The 24,130-nt window shown below is 39.3% G+C and overlaps 1 protein-coding gene across 4 annotated transcripts in view; it reads right to left on the bottom strand.

Moving 5' to 3' along the window:
* Nucleotides 1–24,130, bottom strand: part of SYDE2 (synapse defective Rho GTPase homolog 2) — a 47,665-nt gene that overhangs the window by 6,698 nt on the left and 16,837 nt on the right. For 2 of the 4 annotated variants that reach the window (XM_058175269.1, XM_058175268.1), the window contains exons 3-6: nt 19,464–20,560; nt 16,408–16,534; nt 6,118–6,299; nt 1,040–1,271 (exon numbers count right to left, since the gene is read on the bottom strand). In XM_058175269.1, coding sequence (XP_058031252.1) covers nt 1,040–1,271; nt 6,118–6,299; nt 16,408–16,534; nt 19,464–20,560 — 1,638 coding nt within the window. Of the gene's footprint in view, nt 1–1,039; nt 5,404–6,117; nt 6,300–16,407; nt 16,535–19,463; nt 20,561–24,130 lie in introns of those variants that run through there. The other 2 variants (XR_009154153.1, XM_058175270.1) reach the window with 2 other exon arrangements.

Raw genomic sequence — 24,130 nt, 5'->3', positions numbered from 1 at the left:
TGCTGGCTGCCAGCAGTTCGACTGTTACCAACTCAAGGTTGACTCAGCCTTCCATCCTTCCAAGATGGGTAAAATGAAGACCAAGATTATTGGGGGCTATATGCTGACTCTGTAAATCACTTAGAGAGGGCTGTAAAGCAGGGGTCTCCAACCTTGGCAATTTTAAGCCTGGAAGACTTCAACTCCCAGAATTCCCCTGGGAGTTGAAGTCCGCCAGGCTTAAAGTTGCCAAGGTTGGAGACCCCTGCTGTAAAGCACTGTAAATCAGTATATAAGTCTTAAGTGCTATTGCTAAGTGCTAAAGTGGCATTACACATCTGACCACCAGAAGATGCTATTGCTAAAGCAGAGATCAACTGCTCCAAAAACAATTAGGGTTGTTCCGTGTAACCTATTCATATTGTCTGAAAAATTAGCTGCTGAAGTTAAACCAAGGCCAAAAATTACACCCCTAAATATCTGCCTGAGAGAAGTTATAGAAAGAACCAAGGTTATCCAATAGTAAGTGTAGAGAAAGGAGGAAATGGCAGAAGTCCCCAATTGTAAAGACAAAAAAAAGGAGGGGGGAATAAGGCTGATGAAAAAGAGATGCTTTTTAGACACAGAGACAACAGCCATGAGTATAGTCCTTGAGTTAAGTCAATGGGGACGCTTCAGGGCACTGGTAATAAACACACAGTTTCAGTTGTTTAAGATGGCTAGATCTTACATTCTTACTATGGGTGCAAAAAAACCAAACTCATTCGTCTTTATTTTAAAGAAATTTACGGACAAAATACACAAGCCTGGAACAGATGCAAAAGTAAAAGGGTACATTAGCAAGATATTACTTTATATAACTAATAGAGTGAAAAAATGGTTACCATAGCATAAAGTTATAATGTAATTGATACGCCATAATAACAGGTATAAATAATACGGCATAATAAATTTGTCTTTGTAAATTTATGGTGCAATAAAAGTTTAGCAACAAAGCAACAGATGAATATATTGCTTTGAACGAAATTAAATGTTCTCCATTGTGAGAATTTTTTTTTACCTGGCCACAACTGGAGCAGATAATGTAAAACTTCTATATGTTTTTTGAAATCCAAGGCACTGGCCAGTTCTTCTGAATCAGTGAATACTCTGTTGTTGTGGCTGGTAGTTTCCTGCCACTGACTAAGTAATACAGGCCCAAAACACACAGCTAAATTCTGGCAAGTCATTCTGTTTACTTCATGGTATGAAGCCACCAGTTTCAAATGGTCCAAGAGCATCTTTAGAGTTGCCTAAAGAAAAAGAGGAATGGTATTAGTTCATTAATCACAGGGAAAAAATGTAATTAAGAAGAGAGGCAGTGGCAATATTATTGAAGGCCTTGTTCCTTTAATTCCATCACAACACTGTCATTCATGCCCACTAGCGGTGTCCACTTAAGATAACATTTCAAGAATACCTTTTTGTGAAGCAGAAGTGCACACAGATCTGAGGATTTTGCAGCTGCTCAATATCCTATACATGCCCTTAAGGAAATATTTTGCAAAGGCCAGTGAACTGCAATTTTCTGGTGCCAAAACCAACAAACATAGTAAGATGTTCCCACCACTTCATTAAGAATACAGGAAGCTGCATTGCCAAAATTGGAATACCACACAATCCCTCTCATAATTATTATCTGATTGGACCCTCTGAAGTTTCAGAAAAAATGTCTTTCCCAGCCTAATTGGATTCTCTTGTTTTTGGCTTTTTTGTGATTTATAGTTCTTTATTTGCAACAGATATTGCAGATTGCAAGGTAAACAAATTATCTCTTTTTTTAAAAAAAAAGATACCATACTAGTGAAAACATATATAAAATCTATGTTGGCATTCCACTGCAAAGACAGAAGATAATTTAATCAACATTTGGGGGGATGATATTAGCTGAAAGCAATAATTTATGAAGCACCCTATCATAATTGAAATTACTTAGAAAGGGAAATATATGGTCAAATAACATGTCTAGGGTTAAATACAGAGCATAGTGAAAAAGAAGGGGAGAGATGCTGATGATTAAAAAACCCATCTTTTTGTAAAATCTGAGGAAAGCAACTCTGCTTAGAAAAATGTTTTGTCTAGCTGCCTGCCCATAAAAGGCTACAGCTGGTTTCCATCACTAGGTTCTCTGCAACAGACAAATAAGTTTCCACATTGTTGTTCAGCATATTATGACACCATATAAAATTAATTATGAGCAACAAAGATGATTAGGGGACTGGAGGCTAAAACGTATGAAGAAGGGTTGCAGGAACTCGGTATGTCTAGTTTAATGAAAAGAAGGACTAGGGGAGACATGATAGCAGTGTTCCAATATCTCAGGGGTTGCCACAAAGAAGAGGGAGTCGAACTATTCTCCAAAGCACCTGAGGGTAGAACAAGAAGCAATGGGTAGAAACTAATCAAGGAGAGAAGCAACTTAGAACTAAGGAGAAATTTCCTGACAGTTAGAACAATCAATAAGTGGAACAACTTGCCTGCAGAAGTGAATGCACCAACACAGGAAATTTTAAAGAAAATGTTGGATAGCCATTTGTCTGAAATGGTGTAGGGTTTCCTGCCTCGGCAGGGGGTTGGACTAGAAGACCTCCAAGATCCCTTCCAACTCTATTGTTATATTATGTTATGTTATGTTATGTTATGTTATGTTATGTTATGTTATGTTATGTTATGTTATGTTATGTTATGTTATGTTATGTTATGTTATGATGTTTTAGGCATAGGTGCCCGAAACCGGTAGCTTGCCAGGAGAAAAACCTTGTGTATTGTCCAGAGTAGCAAGACAGCACACAAATTTAATAAATTATTATTATCAAATCAAGAGCATTACAGGTAGTCCTTAACTTATGACAATTGGAACCAGAATTTCCCTTGCTAAGCAAGATAGTTGTTAAACATGAGCACTGATTGTGAATCACTGTTTTCATGACACTGTAACTTTGAACAGTCACTAAACAAATGGTTGAGGACTAGCCGTATTGTTAATAATAAGTATTCACTGTGTTCAGCTTTGCTTGAAAACCATTTGTTTCTACCAATAACTTTGAATTAAATCCTTCTGTATTATTTGACAGTGTGCAAAAAATGTGCGTTGGAGATTGGATTTAAAGAAACCATTGTATCATATTACTACCACCAAACTGATCTGATTATTTCAGTGCTTTGCACATGCATAACGAATCTCTCCTCCCTATAACGTCCAGGATAAATGCTTCCCAATCAAAATCCATATGGTTTGCTACAGGTTTGGACTCCTGATGAGAACTGCCAAGTGGAAGCCTTTAAAGGCACAAGTTCCCTTTCACGTGCTTCCCTTTGTTTATTATATGAGACCTGCTGTGTGGAATAATGGAAAGACACAGAAAAACTGTGATTTCTGGCAGTGGATAAGCTTAGCAACAAAGTTAAAAGAGGCTGCACAAACAGGATCACCTGCACAATCATGCTAAAGGAGCAAAGGGGTCCAGGTGATTGTGTCCCTTAGTTTAGGTGCTAGTGGGTACTTCCCATTCTCAGCCAAATTTCCAAAGCATACAAAACATTAAACTTCTATAATCAGGGGGAATAACCAGTGGTGAAATTCAATTTTTTTTTTACTACCGGTTCGGTAGGCGTGGCGGGCATGGCTAGGTGGGCGTGGGAAAGATACAGCAAAATCTCCATTCCCACTCTACTCCAGGGAAAGGATATTGCAAAATCTGCATTCCCACCCCACTCTGGCACTAGCCAGAGGAGTTATTTGCCGGTTCTCTGAACTACTTAAAATTTCCACTACCAGTTCTGCAGAACTGGTATTCACCCCTGGGAATAACCCCATGCCTATATTAATTTATGTTGTCCGGAACCCTAATAATGCCTCTTTCCCTCAACTCTAGCATATCTACACTTTTCTAACATCAAAAGAGGTTGAATGAAGTGCTTCCAAAAAAAGATGGCTTACCAAAATGGAGTGGGAGGAATCTACCGCTTCATATTTGCTTGGTGGCCATTGTTCTTCTCCATCTCTCAAACAGAACTTTAATGTTTTTTCTACCCATACATACAAACCCCAGTCAGTCAGCTCACAATTTGCTCTACCTGAAGCTATCTGATTTGGGCTACAAAACTCCACACAGTCTCCAAAAGACTAAAATAAAACAAAGCGAGCTCGTTTTAGTGCCATATCATGGTCATTTTGATGTTTATAGATTTCGCAAGCCTTGTTCTAATTTACCAGCAAAATCCAACTTGCCTCAATAATTGGACAACCGTGTTAGTGTGCTGCCGGCCAATCTGCTATTATTAAGAAGAACCCTGAGTAGCTTCAGGCAATGTTTTGGTGTTGATCTGTATCTTTTTTTTCCCTCTGGAAGTTGCAGCAGCAAACAATTCAAGGAGAGAAATGGTTATGTAACTGTCTACCTTTAGCTGGCATCAGACAATAGCAGCAAAGGAAAGCCCCCAAATCACTGTTCACATCACTTCCTCGTACTTGTTAGGGAGAAGAGAATTAAACAACTTACTGAGGGTTTGGAAAGATTAAGGTTAGGCAGACTGGTAAATCTTTTTAAAGGAATACTTAAGTAGTCTTTCTTTCAATGCAACTGCATGCAAGTTTCATGCTGCATCTATTCTGCTATACACACATAGACTGGCTTGATTACAGAATAATTCCAGCAAATCTTCTTTGCAAAGTGACTTTGCAAACCTAATGGCAAAGCTGAGTTACTGCCAGAACTTGCTCCTATTCTGCCTGGACAAGCCGGCAGCCAACCTTCCCAGCTGGCATAGAGCAAATTGAATATGGTCTAATGGCTTTCATGTGCAAAGCTGGATCACTTCTTGTGATTCTGCCTGGACAAACCAACAGCTGCTTTGTACAAGCAACATCAAAGCAAATTCTGACAGTCTCCAGCAAAAGGGCATGCAAGTCCAGCTCAGAATTGGCTCCCTCAACAAGCTGACAGAGGAGTCCTCATTTTCTCCAACTGCTGCTATAAAAAGCAAAAATCAATCCAAAATGAACGTAGAACATAGTGGCTTTCTCAAAAATAAAGTCCAGATTTGCAACCGAAATGAAATTAATCTTTCCTATGAAAAATGGGGTTTTATATGTCATTCACCATTTCAATGAAAACTGATAAAGTTGCAAGGCTCTATTTCCTTTTATATGATAGAGCGATTCAATGTTAATGATTAAAAATGATATGTTTTTGCCAAACTGTTAACTCCAATAAATCAATGAAATCGTTATTATTATTCAGAGGCGGGTACACAAATATATTTATTTTAGGAGATCATGGTATCACCAATGTTGAGAATCCCTGATGTGGTCTTAACATCTTGTGAATCAATTCATTGAGCCAACTTAGCTGAAGTCACTGGAAGTCAAATCAAAGTTTTATTCTGAAGAGGGAAAAAGGAGGGAAAAAGTGAAAGTGATACAGGTAGTCCTTGACTTATGACCACAAATGAACCCAACATTTCTATTGCTAAGCAAGACAATTGTTAAATGAGTTTTGCCCCATTTTATGAATTTTTTTGCACAGTTGTTAATTGAATCACTGCAGTTGTTAAGTGAATTGTGAAGTTGTTAAATGAATATGGCTTCCCACATTGACTTTGCTGTCGGAAGCTGGCTGGGAAGATTACAAATGGTGATTTTCATAAGCGTGAAAATTGTAAGTCACTTTTTTCAGTAATATTGTAACTTCAAGCACTCACTAAATGAAAATGGTTGTAAGTCGAAGACTACCTGTACTAAGCCAGGGTCCCCAACTCCTAGGCCGCGGTTCACTACTGGGTGGTGGCCTATTTGCAACTGGGCCACTCAAGTGCAATGGCCCAGTTCCCCTCTCCTCCTCCCAGCTAGGCCAAGCCGCAAAGGTTGAGCACCGCTAGCTTATTCGGAACTGGGCCCCACAAGCAGCTAGCCAGAGCATGCATGGGTGCAGCTCAACTGTTGCAAGTGGCGGGCCAATGGGCACTAGAACACGAGGCTGCTCACGAGGGCCAGTTCCCCTCTCCCCCACAGCTGGGCCGCCAAGCCACAAATGTTGGGGACCGCTGCCTTAAGCCATGCACTAGTTCAATGGGTTCAATGGGTTAACAAATACTTACTTTCTCAACTTCTGGCAGGCACTCCAAGAGAGCCATTGTATATTCTGAATCAGTACAATCATTTTCACATCCATTTGCTGTCATTTTCAAAGGTTTTTTTACCATGGCATCCAATACTGCTTCATAAAGTTGTTTAGTTATCAATGGAGAAGGTAACTCCCTTAAATAATCTTTGAGGATACCTAAACAAGACATGTAGGGAAAACAAAGTATAATGAATTTACCAGAAAATCACATTTCAGCAGGACAATCAATAGTGCTCCTGCAGAAATTATCTCAAAATTGGGTATCTTGGAGAGACACACACACACACACACACACACACACACACACACACACACAATATATATATATACACACACACACACACACACACATATGTATGTATGTATACAGAGAGAGAGAGGGAGGGAGGGAGGAAGGGAGGGAGGGAGAGAGTTGAAATCCTTCACCGTTTGCCACCGGTTCACTGCCTGCGCATGCGCGGTGCGTGCCAAACTCACGCTGTACATGCGCAGTGTGCCCATGCAAGCAAAATGCACACCAAATATGTGCTTTGAGCAGAAAAAGGATGCTTAACAAGTAAGTAGAATAGCGAGGAGGGGAGAAGCTTTGCCGCGCAATTTAGATTCGCTAGAAAGCAATATTTCTAGCGAATATAAATCATGCGGCACAGCTGAAATTAATATGAAACTTTATTGGGGATAGCACTCATAGCATTACATCACTTCTAAATTTTAATACATAATATTTTATTAGAATGTTTTAAGTATCATGCATCATAGTAGTCACAACCACAAGCAAATACAGGTTGTTCTTTTCCCGACTCAGAACTGTTGCAAATGCTTTATTGATTCTTATTTACATATGTTAATTCCACTGTGTTTCATGTCATTTAAAACAAAATTTCAGAACTGGACATTCAGGCCAAAGGTGCTGGCCCCCTCTGTTGCAATGTTTTAACTCCCTTCCCTTCACACATCTACTCTAGTTCCAGCCATATGCAGCCCAGTGGCATTTTTAAAAAACTCAATGCATTCACTGCTGCCAGCTGCCACTTTGATTGTTCCCTTACATCTCACCCACATTGCCAGCTCCTGTGCTGCCAATGCTCTCCTAGCTGCCAACAGCTGATCAGTACCCCAGCTATTCCTTTGTAGCCAACCTTTCTTTTTAATTTATCAGTCTGACCCTGTCTTCTCTACAAATTGTGCAAGCCGCTCTAATGCATAACCCACAGTTCTTGAATCAAATGCAGTCCCTCTCAGATTTCAAGAGCTGTGGTGGCACAGTGGTTAGAATGCAGTACTGCAGACTAACACATTGCTCACTCCAAGAGTTTGATTCTGAGCAGTTCAAGGTTGACTCAGCCTTCCATCCTTCCGAGGTCAGCAAAATGAGGACCGAGATTCTTGGGGGCAATATGCTGACTCTTTAAACCGCTTAAAGAGGGCTGTAAAGCACTAAGAAGCAGTATGTAAGTCTGCTATTACTATCATGTGCATGATCGCCAACAGATTGCAACAGATTGTAAATTTTAATTTAATTTAACAGACATTAAACATTATTAAAACAATATGGGGAATAGTCATGTGTGTTGGATTTACTTAATTTAATTTCCATTAAATTAAGTTTTCTGTGGAGGAGGACACTCAAATGCCATGTGTAGCCCTTAGAAGAAGGCGGGCATATATTTATGATAATCATTTTAAGTATTTGTTTCATTTTTGTTGTATGCCACCCAAAGTCACATGTTTGTGAGATGGGCGACTATATAAATTGGCTAAATAAATTAATGTTATACTGAGGCATTCAAACCCAAGCAAGCAGCAGACTTGTTAAAAGTAAAACAGCAAAGTAGGTGAAAGTAAAAGGAGTCACAGTTAAGCCCACATTTTGGTTATGTTAACTATGATTGGTTGTTTTTTTTTTTATCTCAGTGGCAGCTTATGTTACATATTGATTTATTATAATGTTTTAATTTTGTTTTTAAACATTGCTAGCCACTTGAGTTACATATTTGAGGTAGGTGGCTGTACAAATTGAGTAAATACATACAGACAGACATAAACACCACATCTAGTTAGCCTCCTCCAAAAGATAAAAGAAGCAGAATAGACCTTTTGGGGTTGGTGGCCCAGCGCGGGGGGGTGGGGGGAGAGGGAGAGGGGATGGTTTTTGTGTGAGGGGGAGGTGCACACATGTGTGGGCATGGTTTCATTTGTGTGAGTTTGTGCACATGCCCGCCATTTGTGTGAGTAGGGCTTTGAGCGGATAGCCAGCTGGCCCATCGTTATGCAGCCCGGTTGCTGATAGGCCTGGTAGTGGGCCATGGTCCACAGTTCGGGGAGTCCTGGAGTAGATCTTATCAAGTGAAAAAATTATATTAGTTTGACTGTTCCTTTAACATTAAAAAAATGTTCTTGATGGAAACACAACAAACCAAGTCAGATTTTAAAAAATGGTCTACCTCTTTCTCTATTGTCTGTTTTTTTTAAAAAGAGATTAAATTAGGGAAGAATTCAAAACTGAATTGAATCACAGCCTTTTAATTCAGAAAAATCTCAGTAAGAATAGGAACAGAGATTCACCATTAGTACTGGTCCTGCAGATCCAACCTTCCCTTTTACTGATAGTGGAAGCAGTCACATTTCTTCTCGGCTACCACGCTGCAAATGTTGTATTACTTTCTTTTAATCAGATAATAACACTTTTATTACACATAGATGTTCTGAAAGGTAGCTGATAACATCACTAGGTAAATGCCTTCAGGTCCTTTGAGCAAATATAGTTCCTGAGGTCTCTTCAGGCTACTTTTTACATTGTCCCTTTATCTTTTTTTTAAAAAAATTGATTTTGGTCAAGATAAATTGAATTAATTGATTGCTTCTTCCCTATTACTAAAAGGCATCCTATGTTTACTTGAAAGGCTGAGAAGCTGATTTGCACCTCTTCACCCTCTCCATCATAGGCAAAGCAATAGTCTTTACATTTGTGCAGTTTAAACTACAACATCCTGTTTATTTCAGTAATCTCTCCAATCCCATGCTACATTTTGGGCTATAAAATGTCAAGACACAAAAACAGATATTTTTTCTGACAGTCATTTTCCTGAACTATTAAAATCTAAAGTCAGATTTTAATCGCTTTCTCCCATTTTGTTCATGCAAGCTGCTGAACATAAGCTGAGCCTTAATAAATCGTACTTTTTAATGCAGGATGAAAACAAAGAACTGAAAGTAGGAAGCTGAGATACCAATTTAAGTATCTGGCAAATAAAGGCCTTGTTAATCCCCAAACCATGACAGAAATACCACTGCTGAATTTTTCTTAACAAAGCAAGGCTTGTTGCAAGACTCAGTGTGCCTACCACAAATCCTACCCTTTGACCCAACTGTAATGTGAATTGTGTTAATTGAAGACTCTGTTAAGAGAACAGAATTTTTAAGATTAAAGCAAGGGGCTCCATTTCTACTCTTCATAGAGAGGAGGTTTTAGAAAGTTACTGGGACTACATAATTTCAGTGTCACCCTCAGAATATTGCAGGTCAAAAAAGCAAAGATTGTCTACAAATCAGCAATCTAAACCAGCCTTTCCCTCAGCCTAATGCTATGCAGATGGCTTCAACTAACCTTCCTATAATCTCCCGGCGTACTATAATCCACAAATTTAGATCGAAGGTGTCCAAACTTGGTAACTTTTATGACCTGTGGACTTGTACTCCCAGAATGCTGGCTGGGGAATTCTGGAAGTTGAAGTCCACAAGTCTTAAAGTTGCCAAGTTTGGACACCTCTGGTTTAGATGACCCCAGTTTAGAAAAGGCTTAAATCAACAGCACGATCAAATACTTGTAAATAACACTTCTGGGCTGTTCTGTCCTCTCTCGCCTCCGTCCGAGTGATGGCTTAATTAGCCGGCACTATCAGTAGATGCTGGCAGCAGAATAGCCAGTGTCTGCCAAGAGCCTCGGTTATCTTCCATGACGCTGGTGAGTCACCCAGGAACAAACGTCAGCTCAATCAGTGGATTTGCCTGTTACAAAGAGACACAGCAGCTCTCACTGCCTTTTATATCCTGTGGGGTGTGGCTCCATGACTCAGCACTTCCTAGGCCTGCTCCACCCTTGCTTCCCTCCTCTCCTGCCTACGAAACCTAGGGTTCGTAATCTAGGCGTCCTTCTGGATGCACGGCTGTCGTTAGAAGAACATATGACAGCCGTCGCCAGAGGAGCTTTTTATCAGGTACACCCGATACGCCAGTTACGTCCCTTCTTGCACCGGGATTCCCTATGCACAGTCACTCATACCCTTATCACTTCTCGCCTGGATTACTAAAATGCTCTCTACATGGGGCTCCCCTTGAAGAGTACCCGGAGGCTCCAGCTGGTCCAGAATGCATCCGCGCAGGTGATTGAGGGAGCGACTCGAAGCTCCCATATAACACCTATCCTGCGCAGGCTGCACTGGCTGCCGGTTGCCTTCCAGGTGCAATTCAAGGTGTTGGTTCTCACCTTTAAAGCGCTCCATGGCTTAGGACCGGGTTACTTACGGGACCGCCTCCTGCTACCGGTGGCCTCCCATCGACCAGTGCGCTCCCACAGAGAGGGCCTCCTCAGGGTGCCATCAGCCAGACAATGTCGACTGGCGACTCCCAGGGGGAGGGCCTTCTCTGTGGGGGCTCCAGCCCTCTGGAACAAGCTACCCCCAGGGATACGCCAACTCCCTGACCTCCGGGCCTTCCGGCGTGAGTTGAAAATGCTTTTATTCCATCGTGCAGGACTGGCCTAATAGTTTTAATGGGGATTTTAATAGTTTTTAGTATATTCAGCCTATCTAAATTATTCTTTTAAATGTGTTTTTAATTTTGTATTTATTGTTCTTAGTTAGCTGTAAACTGCCCTGAGTCCTTCGAGAGAAGGGCGGTATAGAAATTGAATAAACATTAACATTAACATTCAACCAAGCCTGATTGCCATCAGCTGGGTCTGCAGGCGTGGCCTGGGGGGGGGAAGAGTCAGGGGACGGAGGCCTCATTATCTCTTCCACCTGGCCTGTTTCTGGCTCCTGGAGCTGAGCCAGGGAAGCCGGTGCTCCCAAGGTAAGTCCTGACAGCCCTTCCCCCTCACTGTCCAAGTCACTTTCTGGCAGCAGGCCCGGCTCCAAGTCACTTTCTGGCAGCAGGGCCGGCTCGGGGGGCGCAGACACAACATGGGCTTTCAATGTTTTGATGCTTAGGAATAGGGGAACTACCCTAAGTTTTGCGATCTTCCTAGCAAAGGAGCTGCTCTGCGGACAGCACAAAATACCTAAGTAAAAGGAAATGTTTTTGCTTTCCATTTTTAAAAGTTCTCAATAAGGCGGCACTTCTGGAATGTTTTTTCACAGGAGCCACACTGAGCTCTACAATCAAGTCACCGGGTCTTTCCTTTTCAAAACACTTTCTCTCGCTTCATTCCTCTACGAAACAAATTGTCAGTCTTCTGACCCTACGCTGTTCTCCTTTTAGAGACCTTTAAGAGAGGGCAGTTGTTTTTTATGGACTGGCATCTCCTGACAGCTTTATTTTTCTTGTTCCAACCATCGCTGGCACAGAATATAGGCAGTAATGAGAGAAAATGCATACTTCTCTAATCCACCTCATTAATTTCTCATTTTTCTAACCCACTGAACTGTCAACTATACGGTATACTTTACTACGAGAGAGTTCACATGGCTGGAAGCAGACACGATGCAGAAATATCAGAAATCAGCCAGCTGCTAAATTTGCTAAGGCACATTATTCTGAATGACATGTGCATTTCACTGTAAGCCAGTGCCAGCCACAGAAACATTTCTGAGTCAAGGTTTAATAATTAAACGTGCATTTCCTGAGCAACAGAATAGTTCTTCAAAAGAGCAAGAAAAGAAACCTTTGAGACACAGACTTAAAAAAATGATCTTCCGTCGTATTTGACTTTAAAAGGAAAATGTTAAGTGTTTTTTCACTGAAGAGGAATTCTGAAGATTGGCAAATTACTAGAGCAATTCCTATTACTTTATTAGAGATATGCAAATCTCTTAACAAGGTGCTTCTCTTTCAATAAAGTGCCCTTTGAAAGACCTTCCTCAATATCCAGAAGTCACTGCCCGATCTGATTCAAAACTCTCCTAGGATAGCAGACAAAACAAAAATCTAAAATTATACTCCAGTCTAACCTTTACAAATGTAAATACTGGCATGTCCATTCGCCAACAGTGCTCATTTTAATTAGATGAAAGATATTTAATTAGAGCAGAGATATTTTTCTCCTTACTCTCCCAAGTCAGAGACGTGTTTTAAAAACAGGATTCATACTTTGGTGTCACCTGCAGCTTTGAAGTTGGGAAATGTCGGATTCCTTGGCATTCTCAGCAAAGAGCAGAATTCCACTTGCTATGACAAATAAATAATCAAATCAACTCCTTCCAGTTTCTGAGCTTTCGACAGGCGCTGTTTGGGAAACTAAGATTAATGATGACTGAGAGGTAGCTTTTTAAACTTGAAAGCTGAGATTTTTAGGACATGAAACTCAGCAGCTGATTCCAGTTTCTATTCTTGCTAAAACTATCCCTGCATTGCTATATGCCCCAAATAAATCATAAATAATGGACTTTGAAGATTTACAAGACAAGATTAGCAATGTGTGGCAGACAGAAAATGTATTATTTTTACCCATTCTCAGCTACAAGGTCTTATTTTGCTTTAGGGATAAGAACATCTGCACTGACTATTGATTTCTGAGAACTGCAGGGACCTTTTGATACCACTGGACTGGGCCAAATGTTTTAATGTTGTGGTTTCAAAGCACAAAAATAATTGTGCTTAATCTCACAGATTACATGATGACCATTAGACTACAGAGTTTTTTAAAAGGCTTATATATCAAGAGTTGTTATCTACTTGTCTAATAACTCATGTAACTCTATCATGTTCAGAGATGAATAAGAGAGGCAAAGGACATGCAAGGAATGTGGTCTATTCTTCAGAAGTGCTGTGTATAAACTTCCCACAATAATTGGCTGGTCACTGATGACAATAGGATACTAGCTCTAAGGAGGAATGCTTGTTCTAAAACAGCAAAACTCTTTATGGGGAACACTACAATTCAGAGTCTGTGCATATAAATAAAAGCAGCTGTGACTGCTCAAAAGGAGAGGAAAGAAGACAAGAGACTTTCTAATTCCAAAACAGCTGTATTTCAAACAACGTTGCTTGAAACTGTCCATCCCCACAGGAAATTCCACTCTAGTGACCTTCTTGTCATCCAAGAAATGTAAAACAGGAATTTTCCTTAAAAAGGAAGTTATAAATTTTATTTTATTCAACTGTGCAACAACGTAAAAGCACAGAAAAAGTTTACCAGATGATTCAAGATAGTATCCCATATTTCTATTCATCTATACTGGGGGATGATACTTTAGAATGTGTAACAAAAATGTTTTGGGGTAGAGTCCTCTCCTTAAGGATGCAGATCCTGCACTTGTTTCTTGCCTGCACAGACACCCACTTCTGATTTGTACTGTGCAAACTTGATCCTTACTTTCTGGAGGCAAAATCCTATTGAGATGTTTCTACCACCAAGGCCTTTTGAACCTCTGCACACCTATGAACTCTCTAACATCTCTTGAATATTTTTGAGGTGCATAAGCAATGGCTTTCAACAGTCCAAACATTTCAAATGAAAGAAATAATTAACTTTCTTGCATAAGAAACCAAGAATGTACACTTTTTTGAAACAAACATACTCAAGTACAATAGACTCAAGTACAATAAATATTTAAGAACAACTCCTGCAAACCTATTGCAAAGGGGAGGAAAGCTGTTTGGGGTATAATATGGAATAGGATTATGTACATTTTACCCTTCTGATTTATAAGACAGAAGATAATACAAACATGTATAATTTTTCAATGTGCGCACACAGCTGGTATGTTCATTATCTCAGGGAAATAATAAATTCCATCCTTATTGCCAGATGTAAAAGAAGTTCTCAAAAGCTTTTCCAGTATTCCATGGATTCATAGCTCCAATAACTTCTTGACCCAAAAAATAATTTGGATTTATACAAAGCTTGCATTGGTTCCAAAAGAAGAGAATGGAAGAAAATGTACACTGGTTTATTTGTTCAGTAGAGCAAGCTCATTTCCTAGTTACAAAAAAATAAATAAAAATATTGAAGAAACCTACATGTTCAGCTACCACCCTCTGAAAATGTTCAATTTGGAACTGGGGAGAGGAAAATGGGGAGAAGGAATCAGCCACATCTGGAACCCTAAAGCAACTATCTTTTCTTCTCTCTAGCTTTGTCTACCATGCACGCTTTAATTAAGCAATCCAAGGTCAGAACCTTGGGTGAAGAAAGGGAAGGTTATACATGTATTAACATTATATATTAAATTTGTTTGCCACCCATCTCACCACAAGGTGACTCTGGGTGGTTTACAACATTAAACTGAAACCATAAATATATAAAATCACATCAAAATTACAATAAAATACAAGCTATAACTAAAGATGGGGAAGAAGAGAGAATATACAGGGAATGAAATGGAGACTGCTATTAGTCAACCACCTCCAGTGTGGAATTCCCACATCAAGGCTCCAAGCCAACCAGCAGAGCCAGGCCTCCAGGCTCTTATGGAAAATCAGGAGGGTGGATGCCAATCTAACCTCAGGGGGCTAGATGCTCCAAAGGGCCACAGCAGACAAGGCTTTTCTCCTGGATCCTACCAGCTGAAATTCTTTAACTGATGGGATCCACAACATACATCATAAACCAGTGTTGGCGAACCTATGGCACGCTTGCTGGAAGCGGCACGCAAAACCGTCCCGAAGCAAATGCGCACCCTCGCCGGCTCCTCATCGTGTTCCTGTGCTCAAATGGGCGCCGTTCAGCTGGCCGTCAAGTGTGTGCAGTGCCGGCGGACTGCGCATGCGCGAGGTGGCACACGTGCCATAGGTTCGCCGGCACGCATGCCATAGGTTCACCAACACTCATGTGCGATGGACCGCCGCACTTCTAGGGTCGCCAGCAATGCATGCACGACGGCCAAATGGCCAGCGCGCATTGGAGCACAGGAATGCGATGGGAGCCGGCGAGGCCACGCATTTGCCTCAGGACGGTTTCTTGTGCCACTTCCGGCACGCGGGTGGCACGCAAGAACACGAACGGTTCGCCAACACTGTCATAAACAAACTATATTTAGACAAGTTTCCCATCAGTGTCCTGGGGTTGGCAATTGAAATCAGATGGCTCATTGGTTCATGCCATTAGAATTTCTACTTTCATTGAAATATGAACAAATCCTCACTTTCTTTATTAAAAATAGGTTTCATAAGACCCTTACAGCTGATTTAGCCTTTATATCAAGATGAAATAGCCATTAAATAGTAAGACCTGGTTCTGCCAGTGGGCCTGGGGAACCAGAGTGGGATGGAGCCCATTAAATGGCTTGTGTGATTGGCTGTTGCCGGGGCAGGATATGGGGCAGTGGTGGGTTGCTACCAGTTCGCCCCGGATCAGGTGAACCGGTAGCAGTGGCAGCGGGAGGCTCTGCCCACCCGCCCAGACGCTTCTGCGCATGCACAGAGGTGTCACGCACACGCGCGTGTGCACAAGCAAGCCAGTAGCAAACTAAATTGAAACCCACTGCTGAGGTGGGTGGGGGTGGGGGTGATTTTATTACATTAATTTATTTTATTTTTTATTAGCTTTTACTGTTTTTAAATGTGGTTTTTATAATCTGTAAGTTGCCTTGAGTCGCCATGGGTGAATAGGAGGCAATATAAATTTAATAAATAAATAAATTGTCACATAGGTTTTTTTATTAAGCTGTGAATATACTGACAGTAGATACAACAAAGCACTTGTCATGCTTTATTCAATGTGCCAGTGCTTAGTTCCATTCATATATATTAACTAGAATCCAGAATAGCATTTCTCAACCTTGGCAACTTTAAGATTGTGGACTTTAACTTCCAGAATTCTCAAGCCAGCACTCATCTGGAACCAATTATTCCAGAATCCAGAACAAAACTGAATCTATATCAAAAACTGACAATATTGTTCTTACAAAGTTAAAAATACCCTCACCTTGCATTTAGTGACAAAGTATCCACAGTGGGCAGATGTTAGTTCAAAAGGCTCAATTTTAGGACATTATTTGTTAAAAACTTATTTTAATATTTACTTATATGATACACCGCACAATAAAACCCCAATGACATTCTGAGCATTTATTTATCCTTCTATAAAAAGCAAATTTGTTACCTGTTATCACATTTATATCTGGGAACTGAGCTTCACATAGAGTAACTGCTTTGCTATCCTTCTCAAATGCCTCTCGGAGCTCTTTCTTCACAGCTGCTGACCCACATAAACGGTAGAGCCCTACAACCTAGAAATAAAATATAAAACTTACAGAGCAACCATATTTTAGTACTAAAATATAAAACAAATATTCAACAGAAATGCAATTTTAAATATACTGTAGTCCAAGATGTCCATAAAAGACTCTAAAAGGACTAGAAGGGAACCCTGTATGAAATAAAATTTTATCAAAAAAAAGCAAAAGTATCCCTGTTGCATTAAGTTTATCAACTTTAATTGCAATGAATAGAGTGGTATAATAGGACAGGGGAGACCAAAGTCCATCCATATTCAGCCGCAAAAGCTTACCGCTTATAAGCTTTCAGAGGGACTTCAGATTCAGTCCTAGTCATCAAACTGATGGGTTAGTCCATCTTACCTTCAGCATTGTCTAACCCAGTAGAGTCTACCTGCCTACTCTCTTAGAATCCTTTCCCAAGAAGTCAAGGAAAAATGTCATAGAGGGGCTTTCGCAGGGATAAACGCTCATTTTGAATCAAAGGTGCTTTTCTAAAAAGTAACTGGACTTGGTTGGTTTTTTCCCCTTGAAAATGTTCAAGAAGCTTCTTCAGTTCTCAGTTCAGTTCTTCAGAACTCAAGAAGCTTCTTGGATGAGAAGCAAAACATTTTCAAGGAAAAAATTCCAAGAAAGCCTAGTTGCCTTTTGAAAAGCACCTTTGGGACAACCATGGCCTTGATGATTGAGAATCTCCATAGACATTCACTTTGAAATACAGTAGCCTGCATCCTGAAATGAGGATGGACTCTTTCCTATTTAATGTGTTGTCTGCACTGAGTGTGAGCTGTAAAATATGATTTATAGGTTAGGGTGTTGTGGGACCTAGATATTTGTGGGTTGTTTAATAAACTGAGGTTAAATAAACCATTGGTTACCAAAAACTGCAAACCCAGCTTTTATCTCCTCAAGGCAGCACAACTGATGTAGTTATTCTTACGGGAAAAAATGGAAAAGGGAACACTGTACTATTGTCTTTTTAATAATAAATTATTAATATTAATTAAATATGGTGATGCATTTATTGCAATTTGGACTTACAAAGATTTTTCGTCTGTTTTTAGTAAAAAAATTTCTTCTACATGGTACAGCCAAATATCACATGAGTCTCAAGAAATCATGTGCAGGCAATTTGCTAGCAGTAAAACTTATTTAAAAGGCTCTTCTGATTAGGAACCCTTCTGATTAGGAATTTATATGCTTTAAAGAATGGACCAAGTTTCAGCACCATTTTTTTTTAAAAAAATCTAAATCGTATCATGAAAAATCGCTTCTTTCCTAGCAAAGTAATCTCCTAAGAGTTTTTTTCAAAAGGCAACTCCATTACAGCTAACACAAAAGGGAAAATAAGCTATAGCAAGAAAATTGTATTATTTTAGCATTTTTAATGGAAGATAGAATAGAAATTTAACTAATAACAATAGCACCTCATGTACAAACCATGTGTAACACTCTGTTAGATGCATCATTATTACAAATGAACGTTATTTCAGTTGTAGGATGAAGCATTGTTACTGCACAATGCAATGTAAGAGAGTGAGACACTGAATATACCTGGTATTACTTTTTTTAATCCAAATATTTCTCATATAAATACATCCTGTTACAGTGATAGAGTCTAAACCAGAACTAAATGTTTACATGCTACTTGAAATTCAGGATTACATTTTCTCTAACAAATGGAGAAGTTGGGTAAACAATTCTTTTATAACATAAACTAAAACAGTATAAAAAAGCTTTAGTCATCAACATTAAATACCAAAGGGTATTATGGTACTTTAAAAACTAATTCATTTATTACATTTTTCTCCAGAGCCCAGTCCACAAAAGCTTCAACCACAATATATTTCCTAGTCTTTTGTTATTTTTTCAATCCCCTTTTGGAAATTTCTAGATTAATGGTATTTAAAAGCACTACATTCTTATAAGCAAAGAGACAAGGTAAAGCACATTTAAAATCTGGCTGCATTTAAAACCTGAGATCTAAAAGGCTTAAACACAAGGCATTTAGCTTCCCATAATAGGAAATTTTGGTCTCAATGCATAAAGATTTCCAGTGATACCCATTTGCTGAATACTGGGGTGAGATTTGTGGGTGTTCCTGGACTCTGTTACCCACTTAAATTTTTAACCCCAGATGTGCATATTCTGCATATATCTTTACATCTAAGGCTGCCCTGGAGCATCTTCTTAATCCTGTCAAACATCCATACTGTGATTCTAAAGGCATGGTGGCTGACAGGCTACCTGTTATACTGAAAAATAAATTCTCTAAAGCTCATCCCAAGCATTTTTTATAGCCACATTAGACATCTTTTTAAAATCAGTTGGCTTCCCATGAATTTCAGGAAGGCAGGAAGAAATCATTCTAATGGGCTTCATGATTTCTGAGCTTTTGAGATGGGGGAAAAAGAAATCAGATATAGGTTGCCTGAAGTGAAAGTGAATAATCCTATTATTACTGAATGATGCAACAGTCTGCTGTGATGCAAGCAACATCTGTAGGGCAATGCCTACAATTCCCACAGAAACAACATATAAAGTTACCTTACCAAAAAGCCCTTCTACCCTCAAATTTTGTTCAATTACAATTTCTGAATATTATATCCTATTTGAGATTTTTCTGCCCTTATAAATACAAATGCCACCATTACACCAGTGGTTTGGAAATCCTAAAGGCTAGTCACCTAAAATTTGGCAAATACAAAAGGACTGTAGGTTGCACAAAATGATGATTCTTTTTATTCATCTCATCTTGTACCCTAATGTTAAGAAGACCATAATGATGGCCAGCTATCCAAATGAAGATGATGAGGGACTATGTTGTATTCTTTGGATTTAGATAGATAGACAGATAGACAGACAGACAGACAGACAGACAGACAGACATAGAGATAAATAGATATAGATATAACACAATGACAAAACTTTATTTCTTTACCTGGCAACCTCTTTTTTCAATCTCCGTAATGCACTTTTTCATCAAGAGAGGGACCATCAAACCTTCATTTTCCTTCTCAACAACTTTCCGAGCATCAACTCCAAAGAGTATCGGTTCTCGTTCTCCATCTGTCCCACAAAGAGAATTCTCCCACTGTTCCAGAAGAGTTAGCTTGACATAGATAAGACCTCTAGGCTCCAGTTTTACTGCCAACTGATGAGTCTTCGTCACACGAAAAAGCGCAGGAAGAACTATCGTACCATGGCAGCAGACCCGGTTTTTCCTTGGCATGGGCTCCCAGCTGAAAACCACTAATTTTAGATGCTGAGCATTTTCTATCTCTATGTTAAAAGTGTGATCCATGTCCAAAAATGTTGTTCTGCAAGTCAGCAAAGCGGTCCTTGCTTTATTGACAGAATCTACCTGAATTGCACAGAAGACATCTTTGGAGTCCATCCGTGGTGGTTTCAGATCCTCTGCACCATAGAAGTGAATGCTCATGAGTCCAGATATGTACTGGGAACATTTGGGTTGGTCAGCAAAAGTGTAGTGTCGAAAAGCATCAATGTCTATTTCTGATTTATTACCCATGTTACCTGCAAATACTTCCTTTCCTTTCCCAACCCTGCTTTCAGCTGCGTATTTCCCTGATTTTGCTATAAGCTCAGGAGAGTCTCCATCGCTGAGGTAGCCCCCTTTGCTGGAGGATTTGGAAGTCCCTCTGTTTTTCTTTTTATAGCTGTGTTGAGAGGATACACTGCTATCAAGATGATACCGGCTTATAACATTCCTGCTAGCAGCTGCTGTTACATTTCCAGAAGAAGCTAACGGTGCATGGCCTACCTCCTGGCAATTATTTTTAAGCAACAAGGAATTGTCTGAGCTATTATGGCTTGAATTTCCTTTGACACTGAGCTTCCTGCTGAGTTCAGGCAATTTTTTCATCTTCATGGAAAGTTTCCTGACTGTTCTTGGGGATTTTATTTTATCAGGGAAAGACCAGTTTATCGAGCCACCTTTTTTCAGTGGGTTTGGGCTTGGAGGAGAAAATTCTGCTGTTCCTGTCTCTGCCTTGTTTGCAGACATGATTCCAGGACCTTTGAAAAAAGAAAAGAAAAAGAAGGTTAAAAAAAAATACTTGGAAATAAAAAAGCTATTTCTTTGTCTTGATCTGAAAAATGTCTATTTAGAAAGATGCTGAGCACCATCCACACCAGAGTTCCCCAACCTTTCTGACTTTGTGGACTGGGAGAGAGGGTTCCACATATGTGGCAGACATGCTCGCGCAGCTCCATTGTGCAAGTGGCAGGAATGCACAAATGCTTGCCCACCACTCGCACAAGTAGGGATGCATGTGCTTGCCCACCACCTCCATGGCTCAGTTCGGAAGGGCTCAAGTCCCTGTAGTGGGCTGTGGCGTGGGGGGTTAGGGGTTGGGGACCCCGATCTACATTATTCTCAAAAATACCCTTTCCTGTGTGCCAGAATAACCAAGAACATGTGTCCCTCTTTCCTTAAAAGAGACAAAGGAAGAAGATGCTATCTAGGAATCACTGACCCATCCCTCTGCTGATGGACCATTCTGCTTGTTTTGTTGTTCTGCTTATGTTAAATTGATGTCTTTCAAAGGAAAAGCTGAATGCAACTGTTTTGCTTCAGCATCTCTTCTGAAAATAATATTCTATGGTATGTTTTGCCTACACTCTCAAGTTCTGGAAAAGATTAGAAAACAAATGGAACTACTTTGTTTTAGGGCTCCTGTGTATTTCAAAGATGGTCTATTTCACAGTAATTTGCTTTTTTATGGGTTTTTTTTTCCCCTTGGCAAACAAACATGTATGCCTCTTCTCATTAAGGCAGAGTGAACTTACGATATATTTGGAATCAATTCTCCACAAATTTCCAACATGACTTATCTCTTTGAATCACTAATAAATCCTTTCTTACACGTTTGTTACATTTATCAAAGAAATCTGAATTTCATAAACAACCAATGAAATAAGTTAATCAATAGTGGATTCCTAATTAGTTATTTGCATAGTCAAAGTATTTTGTAAAAAAAACCCAGTTTAATAGAAGGAAATAAATAAAAATGCAAAACTGGAATATAGCATACAATAATAGCGATTTATACACTGCAGTTTTTCATAGTGAAAAATGAACCCCCATGAACTTTTGTTCATGGCTCTTACCTCACGGAAGTGGAAGTCACATCATAACCCTGTTTACTGTCTATTAAGTCTATGTCTAATTCTATTACAAATATACAATAACTCTACTGTGTTCCAAATTCAGCGAATTCATAATCTAAGGGTTAAAAACAGATGTTCAGTACAAACTACCAGCTGTAATTTAATATAATTGGGTGGAGGGGCCTTATCCTCTAGTATCCTTTGTGAGACAACAGGACATCACTAGATCACACTGCCAGAAAATGGAGGGAGAAAATGCTTGACTTTCAGCCATGCAGTTTTTCAAGTTGATATTTTTATGTATGTGTTCCAGCAATAAAGGGATTTTGGAAAAATTCATGGACACATTTTACCTTACACCACAAAATACAAAGCCATTTTTCCTGTAGAATTGGGAGACAATAAGAATAATTTATTCTTTAGTTTTTCCTCTAGCATTCTAAAATATACTCAAAGGGACAAGAAATAATATCTGGAAAGCACAGATCCTAACCTAATCAATCCATCAAAGGGACCGGAATGGGCCTCCAGACCATCATTTGCTCATTTGTACCATAAACACTACAGAGAGTACATTTAGCAATACAATAGCACTTGGTCTTATATACCATTTCACAGTGCTTTACAGCCCTCTCTAAGTGGTTTACAGAGTCAGCATATTGCCCCCAACAATCTGGGTCCTAACTAAAAAGTAAAGCAAATGTGCATCTGACCCTTAATTAAATTTTTCTTTCCCACCCAACAACCAACCACGTCTGACTGCCTAGCTTAGACATTCAAAGGAAAAATAACCAAACAAAATCTAAGTGAATACTTATGAAAACACTTATTAAATCCCCCTATCACTACTTAGATACCTATATTATCGTCTGGAGCCGCCTTATAGGAGAGCTGAGCAACGTAAGTATTAATTAATTAATTAATTAATTAATTAATTAAATTTTAGGGTGCTGCTGATAGCAGGAGCCCTGCTGCTTAGTGACCAAGTAGGCATTGTGTTTTTACAGCATCACACAAATCATTCCATTTTTTTCTGAAGCCCATCCAATTAAAAACTGAGATTCAAATAAATAGCACCTTATCCACATTCTACAGAACCCGTTATTTTCTTAAACGGGAGCGAAAACACTCTCTTTTTTGCTGGAAATGAACAACTAGGCTTTGTTTTTTAAAAACGATGAAGACAATTCTACTGCACAAAATATGTTTTCCAGAGCCTCAGTGAAAGTTCTTGTTTCGCTCAACTGCTTTGCTTCTATTGAGGCTATTTCCTTACATGGAATAGACTATTTCTAGCACTCCCGCTGTGTTTTTCTGGCAACAGCTCATAAAAAATGTGGTATTTGATAAATCTGGACAAAGGCCTCCCTTGTACTGCAAATCACCACACTGTCTCACTAGTGGGTTGCACTGAAGCATTCCATAGTAATCAGGGAAAAGTTTTAATTAATTCACATTAATCTTTCTCTGTCAGAAGCCTCTGGCAAAGGCTTAGAAAAGCAAGCCAAAATATTAAAAAACTGAGAAGTCAATCTAACATTCCTGACATTTTATCTCAAACTTCCGGTGGCTTCATAAAGTCTTCCTATTCTTTCATTGTTGGAACAATAAATAATGTCAAAATGGAACCTTCCTTAGCATTATAGAAACCATGTATTACATACAAAGAGGGAACAGACAACTTTTTGAAATCTACTACAACTATTTTACCGACCAATAATTGTAAGTGATATTGTCACTATAGGCTGTCAGAATAGAATAGAATAGAATAGAATTTTTTATTGGCCAAGTGTGATTGGACACACAAGGAATTTGTCTTAGTGCATACGCTCTAAGTGTACATAAAAAGAAAAGATATGTTCATCAAGAATTCTAAGGTACAACACTTAATGATAGTCATAGGGTACAAATAAGCAATCAGAAAACAATATCAATATAAATTGTAAGGATACAAGCAACAAAGTTACAGTCATACAGTCATAAGTGGAAGGAGATGGGTGATGGGAACAATGAAAAGATTAATAGTAGTGCAGATTTAGTAAATAGTTTGACAGTGTTGAAGGAATTATTTGTTTAGCAGAGTGATGGCGTTTGGGAAAAAACTGTTCTTGTGTCTAGTTGTTTTGGTGTGCAGTGGTCTGTAGCGTCGTTTTGAGGGTACGAGTTGAAACAGTTTATGTCCAGGATATGAGGGGTCTCTAAATATTTTCACAGCCCTCTTTTTGACTCGTGCAGTATACAGATCCTCAATGGAAGGCAGCTTGGTAGCAATTGTTGGTATTTCTAACTCTGTATTCCATTTTACAAATTATTTTTAAATCCTACTAAAAGGCGGTCATATGGTCATTATTGATCAAGTCAGAAAATCTCCTTTCAGCATAAACAGTTTTGAACAAAGTATATTACAAATTATGCAAGAGGTGTGCCTGTTCCTTCTGTACACACTATGATTTCACTTATTCACTAGAAGACCTA

Source organism: Ahaetulla prasina, chromosome 3 (genome assembly GCF_028640845.1).
Source record: "Ahaetulla prasina isolate Xishuangbanna chromosome 3, ASM2864084v1, whole genome shotgun sequence".
Lineage (NCBI taxonomy): Eukaryota > Metazoa > Chordata > Lepidosauria > Squamata > Colubridae > Ahaetulla > Ahaetulla prasina.
Note: the sequence above shows the minus strand (reverse complement) of the source record. Positions and strands in the feature narration are given on the sequence as shown.